General features: G+C 36.6%; 1 protein-coding gene across 2 annotated transcripts in view; it reads left to right on the forward strand.

The window, feature by feature from the left end:
- Positions 1 to 1750: 1750 nt before the first annotated feature.
- LOC115430510 (copine-8) overlaps positions 1751 to 16649 on the forward strand; it is a 151568-nt gene continuing 136669 nt past the window's right edge. For both annotated transcript variants that reach the window (XM_030150569.1, XM_030150570.1), the window contains exon 1: positions 1751 to 1956. In XM_030150569.1, the coding sequence (XP_030006429.1) occupies positions 1859 to 1956 (98 nt within the window). In that variant the 5' untranslated portion in view covers positions 1751 to 1858. The remainder of the gene's footprint in view (positions 1957 to 16649) is intronic.

The following is a 16649-nucleotide window of genomic DNA, read 5'->3' on the forward strand; positions in this document are numbered from 1 at the left end:
GCAGAGTCCTGTCTGGGATTTATTTGAATTTGACGGCGAGGAAGAGAAAAGATATGAAAAAAACTAAAACTAAAACTACACTAAAACTAAGCATTTAGAAAATAACAAAAACTAATAAAAACTAGCAAACCTGCTCTAAAAACTAATTAAAACGAACTGAATTAGATAAAAAAAAAAAAGTCAAAACTAAATAAAACTAAACTATATGGAAAAATCCAAAACTATTATAACCTTGCTACTGATCTAAACTGTTTAATACCTGTTGATCCACTAATCCTTTCAATATATGTAAATAATTGGTGTAAAATACATTAATTCATCTTTTCATGGTCATCAGATATGACCCATTTGGATGTTCAGAGGCTCTGTAGTTACCATGGAAACACTGTCATCTTCTACAACATTGATTCACCAGTAAAACCCATGGAGTTGGATCACTGACAGTGAATGGACACACTGGGTTTATGTTCAGTTAATGATAGATTTGCTATAAAAAAAAAAAAAAAATCCCTATTTCTTCATTTTTCTCTGTTTTTATTGTTGATATAATAACCCTCAACTTTAATCGGAGCTTTTGTGAAAATCTTCATGCACAGTAAATTAAATATATGAAAATACCTGATTTTCACTGACTGGCTGGCTAAATACAGAGGATAATGTTATAATGAATGGTGATAAATCACTTAAGAAAAGTTAAATAGAGGAGGAAAAAAAAATTGAGAACTAACACAAAAGTAGCTGTGGGTCTTTATGGGTTAAGCAACATTGTATGATTGTCATGTACCAAGAAAAAACTCTAATAACACCTTGAATTATGTAAAAAAGAAGAATCCAGTATCAAAACATATGCTTTTCTCACACACACACACACACACACACACACACACACACACACACACACACATAATGTGATTCTCCTCCTTATCCTCCTCCTGCATTCATCATGCTGTCGTATTCTTCGCCAGTGGAGGGTCTTCCTTTCAGTTAATTAAATCAGATGCTTATCCTCATAGCACAGCGAGGATCACATAGAAGAAGAGAGAGAAAGTTGTGAGTTATACACAGCCACTAATAACCCTCCAAATGTTCTGCCGGAGACTGGAACAGTTTGGCAGCAACACCGATTTTAATTAGTTTAATTTGTTTTTTTGAATCCGGTTTCCAAATCCGACACACACACCACTGTTTGCCCTTTTGCAGAGCCTCTGATTGTGTGTAGCCCTAAATAAATTTATTGTGGGTGGGTTCATTAGCTGCCCAACAGCCAATATTTGCCCTGGACCCTTGAACAGGTTATTCCGTCCATGCAAAAAGGACTGAGGAGTGTGTGATGACACCAACCCTGTGGTGAATTCAACTGAAGTGCATGGAACTGGGATGAAATGTAGTGAATGAGGGGCATTGAGGGAAAGGGAAATGCAGCAAAGACCTTTTTTTTTTTTTTTTTTTTTCAAAATGAGAAATGTCTTCTATTTTGTTGGTGATTGTGTGATTTTCATGATTTCCATGCCAGTAAATAGTGATTCTGTGGGGATTTGGAGATGAATTTAACAGGAGTCAGCTGAAGTGAAGTGAATTGAGGAGTGAGGAGGGAAGGATATGTCAGAGAGGCATAAAGAAAGAGGGAAGAGGAGTGAAAAGAGAGGAGTACACAGGGAGAGAGATAGAGAAATGACATCACATCTCCGCCAGCCTGTACTCCCTCTCTCCGGCACCTTTGCTCCACTTCTCGCCGAGGAGGCGCACGGACGCACGCACGCACGGTTCCTCTCTCCGGTCGCCGCTCGTACATAACAAAGGGGCTGGACCACAGACGAAAGGAAAAAGGAAAAGGAAAGGCAAAAACAAATTTAACAGGATGAACAACAGTTTCCTAAACATGGCGTCGATAGGCGACTTCGACCCGCTCAACGCGTCTATTCCTGCCACCAAAGTTGAAATCACAGTGTCCTGCAGGTAGGGGAATGTGTGTGTTTAACCTGCTTTTAGAGTCAATGTTAGGAGAAAAAAAAAACAGCAGACAGAAGTCACCTGAACTCAAGTTTAGGCTCAGGTGTGTTTTTCCTTCAGTGGAAATGCCGTGACTGTGACGCGTAAAAGCTCAGAAATGCCACTTGGACGCAGTTCGTCGCGGGTTGTAGGCTGTTAGCGCACAAAATAGCACAAAAACACACACTTTAGGTTGAGCACTGTTACAAACAATGTGTGATTTAGGACATGTCGAGAGTTAATCTAATGTTGTCATGTAATGTTCAGGTTTCCTCGAAGACATAAACAGCTGCAGGTGAAAAAAGGCATCAGCTGATCTCAAATGTTTGATAACTTTTTAACCACTGGTCATATCCAAATCAGGTAAAATGTTGTTTCTCAGCTTTTTATAGGCATCAGATATGATCCATTTAGACTTGGTAGTGGACGTGGAAACACCATTATGTTGTGTAAACACTGATTCACCAGTAAAAATCCAAGGAGTTTAACACATGACAGTGGCTGTAGATGGTTGTTTTATGCTCAGGTAGAATAATCATATAAAAATAAATAAATAGCTGAAAAAGTCCCTTTTCTCTGTTTTGATACGATAACCTGTGAATTCACTCTGAGCTTTTATGAACATCTATGTGATCTGTAAGTTACAAATAGGAAAATATCAGATCTTCACTGGAAATGCAAAATGCAGATGATAATATTGATTGATTTAGATATTCATTTTGAATATGAATGTCAAAACAGGAAGAAAAATAAATACACAAAATAGATAGATAGATAGATAGATAGATAGATAGATAGATAGATAGATAGATAGATAGATAGATAGATAGATAGATACTCTATTGGTCCTGGGGAAATTCAAGAATGTAAGAACACAAGAACCTAAGCTTAAACATTTGACATAAGACATTTAATACATATTCAAAAAGGAGTGAGAAGAAGCATAAGGTATAAACTCCCACCCCTTCTCCTTATATAATTAATAACAGTAATAATTTTCCTAGTTTAAGCATATCTATACTATATACCATAATATGCCTGATGCGTATTATTAAATATATAGTAATATAGTAAAAATAACCACTGGGAAGCTGCCATGAAAATAGTTCAAGGTCTTCAAGGGTTAAAGCACAGTGTGTTACAGGTGTAAAAAGTGAATATTATTGAGCATCTACAGCATGAGTCGGCAACCTTCACTATTTAGAACAGAAATAGAAAAACACAATTGTCTTGAGCCATAACATATCCCTTTATGTTTTCCCTCAAAGTGGTGACTGTTTAAGAAGCTCCTCAGGATTAGTTTGCATGGAATATGTTGAGAATAAATCCAAGTTTAGGTGCATTTATAGAACTACAAAGAAATTATAGAACTACACTAAAGAAAATGCCATTGTTGTGTTTTGTGGTATATGAATCCTTTCTTTGCAATGGAGAATACAGATGAATACCGTCAGTGTCATAAAATAAAAAGTACTCTATTACTACTTCTACTGCTTCATTTGGAGTATAGTCTACATTTTTACAGCTGCATATCATCAGATTGACTTTATGGTTTTGACAATAATATCAAAATATGGAAAAAAAAAAAAAGTCTTAGTGTTATTCATTTCTATATATTTAAGAAGTTCTTTAGGATTAGTTTGCATGGAATATGTTGAGAATAAATCCAAGTTTTGGTGCATTTACAGAACTACAAAGAAATTATAGAACTACACTAAAGAAAATGCCATTATTGTGTTTTGCAGCAAAAATGTATTGGTATGTGAATGCTTTCTTTGTAATGGAGAATACAGATGAATACCGTCAGGGTCATAAAATAAAAAGTCCTTGACTATTACTACTTCTACTGCTTCATTTGGCGTATAGTCTACATTTTTACAGCTGCATAACATCAAATTGACTTTATGGTTTTGACAATAATATCAAAATATGTTGGAAAAAAAAAAAAAGCCTCAATGTTATTCATTTCCATATGTTTTTTGACAAAGCTACATGCAAAGAGCCAAATGGTCGCCTACCCCTGATCTACACTAACTCCCTTGTGATAAATAGTTTCCATAATAAACTAATAAACTGCAATAAACCCTATTTCCTGATCTGTATATATTCAAGGACAGTCCTCATGTTACTTGTCATAGATGTTATAAGTGTTTAAATGGGAATCCAGTCACATTGAGGCGATCATTCCTGCTATTAAGATATTTCTGACTGTGTTACCCCTCCCCGTATTGTTTGTGGGGTGCTTTGACTGCACTATTTGGCAGCTGCCAGTGTCTGTGTTGTTGTTGTTGTTGGTTACATGTCTAATAGAGTGCATTATTTTGCTGTGGAACACATATATGGTGTTAAAATCATTAGCGTGTGCAGTGTTACTTGACATGATGCAAACAGTCAGTGGGAGCAGAGGACGAGGCTGTGCGGCGTGGATTTAACCTCTTTGACGGGGGTCTTTTCTCTGTCATTCAGGGAGGATTTTCCCCTTCTACATATAAGCCGCTGTGAAATGCAGAGAATGTGTGGTGTTTTTTTTTTTTTTTTTTGGGCTTTGTGACTTTCAGACTGTATGCCTCTCAGGTCAGCCACATGTTTGGAGATGCCTCCAGGTAGGGAATCCAGTTAAATGTGTCACCGCTGTGAAATCAAATAGGTCACACCTTACTGGGGTGTCACTCATCTCTTTCACCATGAAAAGGCTTTTTAAATGCACACAATCATGCATCACGGAAAAAAAAAAACAAAAAAACCCCCACTAAATATGGAATCAGTTGACGGTATGGAATCACTGTACGTTAATTCACTGGAGTCACTAGAGATATTAATAGTGTCAGATTTGTGTCACTTCTGAAAACACATTATTTACAGGAAAAAAATAGCACTATGATAGCATGTGTGACTGGTTTATTTTTATCATTTGTCATGGGAGGTGATGGGTAGTAAGCCATTATTTAAAAGCTGGGCCAGTAATTTGTTTTTGTAGAGTGACTGGTTTCTACTGGAATTCAACTAATATCGAAACTGAAAACGTCCTGGCATGTTTACATACTTGTGCGCTGACGAAATACTTTACCTTTATGTGTGTTTTTTTTCCCTCCAAACATACAATTTGTAGTGCTTTTGATCAGATTGTTTAAAAAACTTACACAGAGTTGGTTTTCATTCAGATCCAATTTGTAAGTCAACTGTATCATGTTCATAACTGTCCGTGCATGTTTCTATGGTAACCCAGAACAGACAAACCACTGGCTATACAGTGTTTTTTTCTTTTCTTGAGTTTACTGCTATCTTGCGTTCTCCACGCTGAGTGTTTAGAGGGGTATTCTAGTTGACTGCCGTTTTAAACCTCACCACTAGATGCCAATAAGTCATACACACCCCACCTTTAAATGTATCACTCCACACTGTAGTAAACTGTATGATAGCTACTAAATTCACTCATCTTTTGGTTGTATTATCTGGGTTAACCCTCAAAGACCTAAGCAGGTGCTGGGGACTAAAACCGTCTACCGATCTAAAATGTTTAATAACTATTGAACCACTAATCCTGTCAATAGATAGAAATAATTCAGGTAAAATGTAGTTTCTTTGCATTTCAGCAGCAGTAGATTTGACTCATTTCAACATTCAGACGCTCTGTAGTGAATGTGGAAACACTGTCACGTTCTGTAAAATTCATTTGACAATAAAACCCATGTAGTTTTACATGTGACTGTGGTTGTAGATCCTTGTTTTTGCATTTGGCTGAAGATATATTTTGCTGAAAAAGTGACTTTCTCTTGAATTTTCTCTGTTTTGATATAATAACCTTTTAAATTTTCTCTGTTTTCATGAATATCTACGTGATCATGTGAATTGAATTTAGGAAAATTAATGGTTTTCGCTGAAAAATGCGAAATGCAGAGCATAATATCATAACAAATGATGATAAATAATTTAGGAAAAGTTGAAAATAAAGAAAAAAAATTATTTGCTACAAAAATAGTTCTAGGAGTTCTGGGGTTAAGAGGGCTATAAGATAAAATGCTCATTACTTGAAACTTGGACATTTTTTTTAACACGATTAGCTAAAGTTTATAGACAACACTGGTCAACCTGTGGTGCAATAAAGATAACAATGGTCTACAAGTAAAATGCTTCCAGAATAAAGCTGTGTTTGCACTACATGGTATTGGCTCCACTCCACTCCACTCCACTCAGGTTCCAGGTACTTTTCCAGGAGACTGCTTTGATTACAGGATACTACCTACTTTATAGTACCTGGTTGTCATAGCGACACTGCACGTGGCTTCCTTGACGTCTGCTCAGAGGGTTGCTGATAAACTCGCTCTTTTCATCAGCCACCGAGGATAGAAATGTCTGAACCTCCTCGACCGACCAGTGTTGTTTTGCAGGCTGTCATCATGGATTAGCCTACCGCTATATTTACTGTAAACTTCAGAATCTGGATCGTGCATTGATGACGCAATGATGCAGAGAAAACTGTCTGACCAATCAGTGGTCTGCATTGTTTACACATCACATTTTAGTATCTCTTCACCTGTTTTGGAACCTCAGCTGAGCAAATACTAAAAAAAATAGTACCAGGTACCAGATTCCAGGTTCTTTTACGTAAAAAGGTCAAGTCGAGTCAAGCCGGTACCACATAGGGATGTAACATTTAATGGTATAACGATAAACCGCAGTAAAATTCTAGACAGTTAGTATTACAGTTTAAATTCTAATTATCATGATAACCGTGTTTGATTACTGCTCTTTCAACACAAACTTGATATGGAAAATGGTCAAACAATGGCCATAAGGTGCCATCTTTAATACACATCTGTATGTTTGATATTTACATGTTAATATTTGAATGTTTCTGCCAACAGAAAGTATATTGTGCCTATTATTTTATTTGAGGTTTTTTTTAGTTTCTTTTTTTTTTTTTTCAAAATACAACTTAGTTAAATTATTTCAGGTGTGTATAAGACAGATACTTTTTGATAATTTTGAGCACATTTCAACAATACCATTATTATAATGATAACCATGATAATTTTGGTCGCAATAACCATGATATGAAATTCTCACATCATTACATCCCTAGTACCACGGAATGGAAACACGGCATAAAGGTAGTGAAATTTTACCACGTGTGAGTCACTGATAAAGAAAAATCCAGTCATAAATGCTGGTTGGCTGAAGTTTACAATTTACAGTCTTGGGTCAAAATGGGAAATTTGAGAATTAATGATTGAGGTTGATGGGTTTAACTCCAAAGAATTATTTGTCTCAGAGCTACTAGATCTACTTCAAAACACTGTCTGTACATTACAGCACATTCACTTTACAGGTTCTATCAGTGGAATATTTATAAATCTATTATATAAATGTACATAAACCAATATATATGTGGAATAACACTTTATCATATACCTGGAAAACATCAGCAAAGCAGCACTTTGGTCATTTATTTTCCAATTAATCCGATTAAAATATGTAACATCAGCACATTTAATCTCTGAGGCCGATAATGGTAGACCAGTGTAACATGTTTAGACTTCTCTAAGGTACAGTAGGGGTGTGCGATATGACGATATTAGATCATGAAGGATTAGAATGTATCGATGATCCAACAAAGCAGAGAGATTGTGGAATCGGGGGGTTTATAAGGGGATGTGTTTTGTACTACACAAACCCCACAATGAGTACGCACAATGTTTTTTGAAAGCTACCTCAAAAACCAAGTGCAGTGTAGTTTTTATGTTCAACAGTTCACACTCAGTGTTGTTCACATTTTAGTATGTTTCTGCTCTTGGCACATGTTGGCAAAATTGCACAAATGATATTAAAAACATTCTGGAGTTTCTTTGGGCTACATTATATTTTTCTTTTAGGCCTATGTTTTATATAGAGAAATTGTTTGGTTGCACTGTTTAGAAACTTGCAAATTAGTCTCAAAGATCAGTGTAAAGAACTGTGATAAAATCAAGATCGTGATTAAAAATCTACCTGATGTCCTCTGGTTCTTTGCAGCAGGTTTAAATACAGTCTCCTTAGTTACAGAGTGGTGGTATCATTGTGCATGAGCCTATATAAGCATGTTGGACAGGGTCTGCTCATGTCTGAGTCACCCAGAGGGGGCGTCTGTTACGATGACCATCTTCTTCCCACCTGAAACATGAGGAAGGGTAGAATGCCATGGTTACGGCTGGGTGTGTTCGCCTGCTGAGTTTGTATCAGCATATACCTTCTGTCTCTGTGCATGCCTCTGTGTTAATGTGAGTGGACGCGATGGGAAATGTACAATATCACCATGGTTACTACTTTTTTAAAGTTTCTCCCTCTGTGTGTGTGGGGGGTGTTAGAGTGAGAAATTTCACTCAGGAGACAGTGGCTCTAGAGAGACTAATATAAATGAAAGGGACTTATATCAGACTGTTTTGATGCTAACGTGTCGTCTTTGACAGTCACTCATTACCGAAGTTCCCTTTATAATTAAGATGTTGATTCCTTTGCTTTTTTCATTCATAGGTGTGTACTTTGGCCTGGTAGAAAGTAGTGCAAAAATGAGTTCAGCACTGTTTTGGGTAAATCGGCTTGTTTCTTAACCCTTAAAGACTCTATTATTTTACTATGTTTGTGAGGATTTCCAAATAAATTATTCTTTTCATTAACCCTTTCCCAAACAATCATCATCATCATCATCATCAGTCAATCATTTACTATAATACTGTCTGCATTTTGCCTTTTTCAGTGAAAATATTATATTCTCCTGAGACCCAGCAATGCGTTTTTTGTCCTCTGTAGGGGACAAGAGTTTCACAGCTTTATTAAAAATAAATAAATAAATAAAACACTGTCCACAGCAAAGGACATTCCATAAAAATCTTAAAAATACATCTGAAAAAACTGTTACATTGTGCCATTTCCAATAAAGGCAATTATTCAATGTAAAAAAAAAAAGGCAAAACTTGTACTTTCCTGGGTTTCAGGAAGATATTTAATTTACTGATCATGTAGATGCTAGGGGTAAATTAAAAGTTTATTCTATCAAAACTGAAGAAAAACTTTTCACCAACATGTATCGTTAAGTGAACAGAAAATAAGTGTCTACAACCACTGCCGTTTGTTAGAGTACATGGGTTTTATTTGTGAATTAATATTACAGAAGATGACAGAGTTTTCACATTCACTACAGAGTCTCTTAATGTGTAAGTAAGACACATTTGATGCCACGGAAAAGCTGAGAAATTGCTTTTTGCCTCAATTATTTAAATGAATTCAGAAGTTATTACATGTTTGAATCAGTAGATGCTTTTGGTTGCTGGCGGATATTTTAAGATTTTTGAGGGTTTAATAGGCAATTTGCCAGGAAGTGATATAATAATCTCTCATTTTTATCTTTAATTTCATATTCATACTTATTAAGCTTTTTCAATAGACTGAATGACTTGTCCGATTCAGTGGTGGAAAGACATCCTCTCACCACACAAGCAGATGCTGATGCATATTCTGTAATTGTTGTATAGTAGGGCGGGGAATACCTCTGAGATTACGATATGATGTGATACGCAAAACATGGCTCACAGTCTCGATAATATCTCGATATGGCGATACTGCGATTATCGTTATATTGCTCTTAATAACCTACAATATATCCATGCATTTATAGGGGTAAACAAAAACAAAGAAACAAACAAAATAAATATGTTTATATTTTGCAGCATAATTTAACCAGAGTACAAACAGCAGTAGTGCAAAAACAATGACACTTTTTTAGTTCAACGGAACTAGAACAGGAGTTTTTTTTAGGTGTTTGACAAAGAATGACATTATTTTAAAGTCATTCAGAAAACACCACATCTCATGTCTCTCAGTTCTGCATGTTTGTTGTGCCGACTGTGTATTGTTTTTTTGTGAGACAGTTCGTACATACTTCAAAGTCCTTATCCAGCTTTGTCCCATCCACACCATAAAATCCAAAGTTAGTTAGTTTAGTTTTATTTTGAGCACATAGAATCATCAGATAACAAAGAACCATTCAACATGGTCAAATATTTTTTTTTTAATACAGACTATCATGATAAGGAGATAATATCACATTTATTAATGATTGCATTTGTTGTAAATACTTGTGTGCATATAAATATTATAGTTTGTATTAATAAAAGGTTGACTGGGCAAATCTGATTGTGTGAGCTGACTAAAAAAAAGTGTATGTGAATGGTTTTGTATGGATGCTTTGTGTTATTGTAACAACATACAGGGAAAAAAAGTGTGTTAACAAAGCAAAGGAAACGGAATTAATTTATTTATTAGTTTGTAAAAAGGGGGTGGGAGTCTATAAGTTATACTTCTTCCCACTCCTTTTCGAGTGCCGAAAATCCAAAGTGAGTCCACACTTTGGATTTCAACAATGTCAGTGCATGTTTCAGTTTAACTTCACTGCTCCAGTCCGCCATATTAGCGCCATTGTTTGTTTTTTCTTCTTCTATGACTTTGGCCCAATTTTCAGCCACTTGTGCAAGGAGCGCCCCCTGGATGACATGTAAAACTGTGATTTGACTCAATAAGGAGGAATGATGAAATTCATTCATTCATTCATTCATTTTCTGAACCAGCTTTATCCTCACTAGGGTCACAGGGGTCACTGGAGCCTATCCCAGTTACATAGGGGCAAAGGCGGAGTACACCCTGGACATGTCACCAGTTCATCACAGGGCTGACTTATAGAGACGAACAGTCAGTGTTACATTCACAACTACGGGCAATGTAGAGTAACCGATTAACCTAGCAGTGCATGTCTTTGGATGGAGGGAGGAAGCAGGAGTTGAAAGAAGTTTATAGCAGCTATATTTTAATAATAATAATAATTCTTAAACTAGAAAAGCACTCTGACCTCCGCCAAGGCCTCCTATTGTATAGTCAGTGGTGACCTCCGCCAAGGCAGATCAGTCCCCCCCCCCAATCACCACCAAAATTTAATCATTTGTTCCTTGTGCCAGTATCAACATTTCCTGAAAATTTCATCAAAGTCCGTCCATAACTTTTTGAGTTATCTTGCTAACAAACAGACGGACAGACCCCGATGAAAACGTAACCTCCGTCGTTACACTTGGCAGAGGTAAAAATGATACAAATAGAAATAGGAATAGAATAGTCCTGTGTTGTAATTCTAACATGAAAAAAAAGTGTCAAGCAGTCAGTGCATAGTAATAATACAAGAACAACACAAACACCACAGTAATAAATAAATACAGAAACAAGGAAAGCACTTGGAGAGCGTAGACTTCCACCAAGACAGATCTGCCGCCCCACCCCCCGTGTTTGTTTGTTTGTTTGTTTGTTTGTTAGCAAGATAACTCAAAACGTTATGGATGGATTTTCATGAAATTTTTAGGAAGTGTTGATACTCGGACAAGGAAGAAATGATTAAATTTTGGTGGTGATCGGGGGTGGGGGTGGTGGTGAGGCCACTGATCTGCCTTGGTGGAAGTCTGTGCTGTCTTTTCTAGAAAAGCATTCGCAGAGCGCAGACCTCCGCCAAGGCAGATCAGCCCCCCCCCCCATCACCACCTAAATGTAATCATTTGTTCCTTGTGCCAGTATCAACATTTCCTGAAAATTTCATCAAAATCCATCCATAACTTTTTGAGTTATCTTGCTAACAGACAAACAGACAGACAAACCCAGATGAAAACATAACCTCCGCCGTTTCACTTTGGTGGAGGTAACAAACATACACAGCCATTCATTCTGTCATTGCAGCGAGAGCACATCGATAATCCATCACAAGATTAAATATCGTGATAGTTCGCCATATCGATATTTTGTCACACTCTATTGTATAGTCAGTGGTGACATAACTTTTGCAGAAATATTTACAAATCCCTCTGCTCTGCATCTCCAGCTAATTCATACACAGTCATGTTCTGATACCAAGGGGATATGAAGTAGTGCTTGGCTTATCTCCAGAAGAGCTGGAGGCATTTTTACTAATCGATGGCAGAGCCTGTGGAATCAGCTGTGATCAATACGCCATCAAGTATCCCTGCTGTGGCGCACAAAGGCTCACATGCTTAAAAGAATGTTTGCACATGAGATATATTTATATATATATATGACCATTCACACAAAGTCCTGATAGCCTACCATTCCTCACCCGCACACATAGACGGTCACAGAAGAATAAATTATCCCCTGGTGCACTTTAGCATTGCCACCTACATGATGTACACCAGGGATTCTGCTCTAAGAAGGCTTCACGTCCAAATATTCCATCATGGTCATCGATCTTGCTGGCACAGTGGCTGATACTTGTCATTTTATTTTTCACTTCAGAACGTACAGTATAAAAAAAGAAAGTGTCATATCTGATATAAAATGTATTAGTCAATACACTTTGTGACTTGTGGAGCCTGAAGCTTGAAGTTTTATGTCCAAACTTCTCCTTCTACTTTTGGTGTTTTCTGAGTATGAGGCCCAACTGGGAAGATTTGTCTGCAGAGGAAAGTTTAAAGTGTTCTGTGATGGACAATCTGACATTATATTTTGCTTTTACCACACTAAGCATGCTCAGAATTCAAGTCCCCTGCTTATGAAAGGAAAGTGAGACGGTATATTCATAAAAAGAAAGAAAACACTCAGCCACAGAGGATTGGTTTGACTGAGCGGAAAATTAGTAGCTGTTGATGAGGACGTAAATAGATGATTTTTACCCACTTTTTCAGATATCTCTATCTTTCTCTCTCTCCTGTTTTTGTCTCATTTGTGCCATAAACAAAAGCTCTGACAGTACACATCATAACTGTTTACACTAATAACTCCGACTCTCAGTCCGGTGGTATTTTTGTGTTTTGTACAGATATGGTCATGGGTTTCAGGGAATGTTTGCATGACACGTTGGTTTCATACAGCTTTGTTTTTCATGGACATTGCTGGATTCTTTGTGCATGTCAGACCAAATTAAGGATTAATGAGAATACCGTTGCTGAAGATGTCAAATTTCTCTACATCTGGATGGTATTTTTAAACATTAGTTTTATTCATCATAGTATATCGAAAATATTCATCATGAACCAGCCCTGCCTATTTTCAGCAAAGGGAGGTTGTAAAATGTGAAGCCAAAATTGAAAACGAGGTCATATTTGTGCACGCCTGAAGGCTGAGACACGCGACTGCTGTGATACTAATGGATTCACTCAAAAAATGTGTCATCGTATCAGCTTCAAATCTCAGGACGTCCTGCGGCTTTAGGTATTTCTTTCAAATACAAGTAAAATTACCAATTGCATGAGAATATTTTGGGATGACTTCTTGTTTTTCACATTGTTTGTAAACATTTTCTGTGAGTGCTAGATTGCTAGGTACAGTATATTTATTCATTGGATAACCCAGTTCACCATAACCATATGTTGGAGAGTCATCATGTGTTTTGGTTGAATATAATCTGTGTTTAAGTGGGAACTTTACTGTAGACCAGGGGTACGTGTACCCCCAGGGGTACTTGGAAGAAGCCTAGGGGCTACTTGACATAAAAAAAAAAAAAACATTAAATAAGTCATCATGTACCAAATACAAAATTAATAATGAGAATTAATACTGAAATATAAAACACAATAAATATATTCATATAATACTTTTATTGTCAATCATCTTGTTGAAGCTTTGGTAACATTTTAAGAATGTTTCTATTTTATATTATTCAAAAGGAGTTTATTTGAGTAGCTAAGTAATTATTTTTTGTTGATGAAAGGTTCATTTATTAATTAATGACCAATTTATTTATTTTTCTTATCAATAAAAGAGAGCGCTTTTCAGTTTATACTTTGCAGACAAAATTTACTTTAAAAATGTGGGTTTTTTTTTTTATAAATTACAGTTAAATTTCTATTAATATATAATTTTTTTTCAATCACAAATGCTGAAGCGAGGGTTGGGGGTACTTGGCTAAAAAAGTATATTTCAGGGGTAGAGGTAGATCGATACGTCGGCCGACCGATATATTGATTTTTTTCAATATCGGCCTTAATTTTTTTTTTGAAAGCCGATATTTGATCAGTAGTAAAAATTGTTGTAAGATATTTGATCAGGCACCTGTGTGAGCAGCACTTGAAGTTCAATAAATGTTAAAAGAGTACAATGTGTACATGTATTAATAATTTCATTTATATTGCAGCTTAAAAATTGTAATTACCTAAGTGTTTCAATTTTATTTATTTAAAAAAAATCGGCCTTAAATATCGGCCTCAAAAATCTGCTGTAGCTATCGGCCACTGGCTGACCAAATTTTTAAAAATCAGCACTGTCCTTAGAAAAACCCATATCATTCGACCTCTATTCAGGGGGTATTCCACTGTAAATCGTTTGAGAACCACTGCTGTAGACAAACTGGTGTCATTTGACTGTGTGATGTGCATACCAGTGGCCAGACTTAGGGTTTAGATTTGCATATTTCTTCCCACCTGCTGCATTAGTTCTCCCTATTAGTTATGCCTGATGGATACTTAATGACCAGCTAGCATCTTCTCTAATTAGAATGTAAACCTATAATCCCAAGTGAAAGGAATTGACTGTGTTTAGGTTCAGAAACGCTGCAGTAGAGTCCAAGCCAACCAGTGTTAATGTCAAATATGGAGGAAAACTGCAACAATGGGCTTCTTTTACCTGTGCAGAAAAAAACAAAAACAAAAAACAGTAGCCTGATCTCTGGTCTGAGCTACTAATCTGCACACAGAGGAATGTTTATCCTGCTGTCATGTCAGTTGGACACGAAATGAACACAGACAGAAAGACAGAAATGTGACTTTTAAGAAGAGTATGTGTGTGATTTTCTGTTGGCTCTTGTGTTTACATCATTTGTAGATGTGTATTTTGGAGTTTGATGTGTTTGTGAGTTTTCCATGGCCTACACTGTGGTTTTGTGGTATTTCTAAATAGCTTTATTTGCTCTGGGAGTTTGTTTAGATGCAGCGTCTCAGCTCAATAAAGGCACTGTTTGTGGTGGTGAGAAAGAGAAGGGTTCATGTACCTTATCCCTGAAACTAGGGAAACTTGAGGGTTTTTGACTTCACAAAGTGTGTTCAATTTAACATTTAGTCAGTTGCTGCAATTTTTGCTGCAGGTCAAAAGCAGAGATTGTGTCTCCTGCTGTCTGAAGTGACTATCTGATACGCTGCTTCATTTTCTCATCCTTACATACAGTTTCCCAGTGCATCCACAGATACAGCCACGATTGACGAACACATCTGTTGGAATTTAGAAGAGGGATCACTTTCCATTTTAATACTCATTATTATTATTTCCCTGCCCCTCAAAGGGGAGGCAAAGGCTATTGCTTTCGTTTCAGTTTGTTTCTTTGTTTGTTTGTTAACACTTTAGCAGCAAAGCTATTGTTTAAATTCATATCAAATTGGGTTTATAGATTGCCAGTGACCTAAAATAAATGTATTACATTTTGGGAAAAGTAGGTCAAAGTTAAAATTTTTTATGAACTTTTAAAATCTTTTTTTTCCCCCCATTTACTTATAATGGGTGAAATGTGTCCATGCTGACATCAGCACACGCATAGACATGATGACATCAGCTGGATAAATGCCAAAATAAGCTACAATACGTGTGAGGGGCGGGGTTTGTTGAGCCTTGCACCACTTGTTTTTTTTTTTAATTTTGACTCAGTATTGTGCTTTGCTGCATTGATTGATTAGTCACGCTGAGCTCAGATGTGTGTTTTTAATTCTGTGCCATTTTTGTGAATTGATTTTTTTTTTTTTTTTTTTTTACATTTGTGCACATTCAAATAGCTGTCAGCGTGTCAGAAGCTACATTAGGGCTGCATGATATTGGAAAAAACTGACACTGCGATTTTTTTTTTTAACCCTGCGCTATATATTGTGATATGAAAAAATATTCAGGAGGATATAACAGCTGTGTGGCGCCGACGTAAGTGGTCAAACTAATTAGATGTGTTCCCTCTCATTGTGTCAACACAAATCACGTGTTTTTTTCCACATAGCCTAACCGACGTTGCTTTCCTTTTTGGCACCAAGTCTTTGTTTTCGGTTATTTTCTTGCTCATTTTTCAATGTTGTTACCAGCGACTCACTCCATGTGCAGGCGCATGGTCTGCTTCGGCAAACTGATTAAGAATGATTGTGATTGGTGGATCGCTGTGTGCAGTGTGTGTCAGGTACCCAGGTTGAAATTAGATGAAAACAGATTGAGTTTATTTACCTCCTACATCACAGGACCTGCGATATGACTACTGCGCACACGTACATCACGATGACAATACTCAAACGATATATTGTTCAGCTCTAACCTACATGGAAACTTTTAGTGAGCAAACTCTGAGTCTCTAATCTCTGTTACACTGATGGTGAACTGAGCAATTATATGCAAGATATTGTGAATATTTCAGAGGCAGCAATTGTTGCTGTTAGAATTGACTTGTAATTCAGTTAACAGGTCCACTTCATTGTCACTTAAATGAGATGCCATTTTAACTGCTGATTATTGAATTTATGTTTCCTGCTGCATGTGGTTTAATGAGTCTCCAAAGCCTATGGTGCCTCTGACATTTGGCTCTTGTCATGCTAGGCTATAGCTGTGCAATAAATACAGTCTGAACCATTAACGAAGTGAAAGGGAGAGAATGAATGAATAGCCATATTTTTATATAG

This window comes from Sphaeramia orbicularis, chromosome 12 (genome assembly GCF_902148855.1).
Source record: "Sphaeramia orbicularis chromosome 12, fSphaOr1.1, whole genome shotgun sequence".
Classification (NCBI taxonomy): domain Eukaryota; kingdom Metazoa; phylum Chordata; class Actinopteri; order Kurtiformes; family Apogonidae; genus Sphaeramia; species Sphaeramia orbicularis.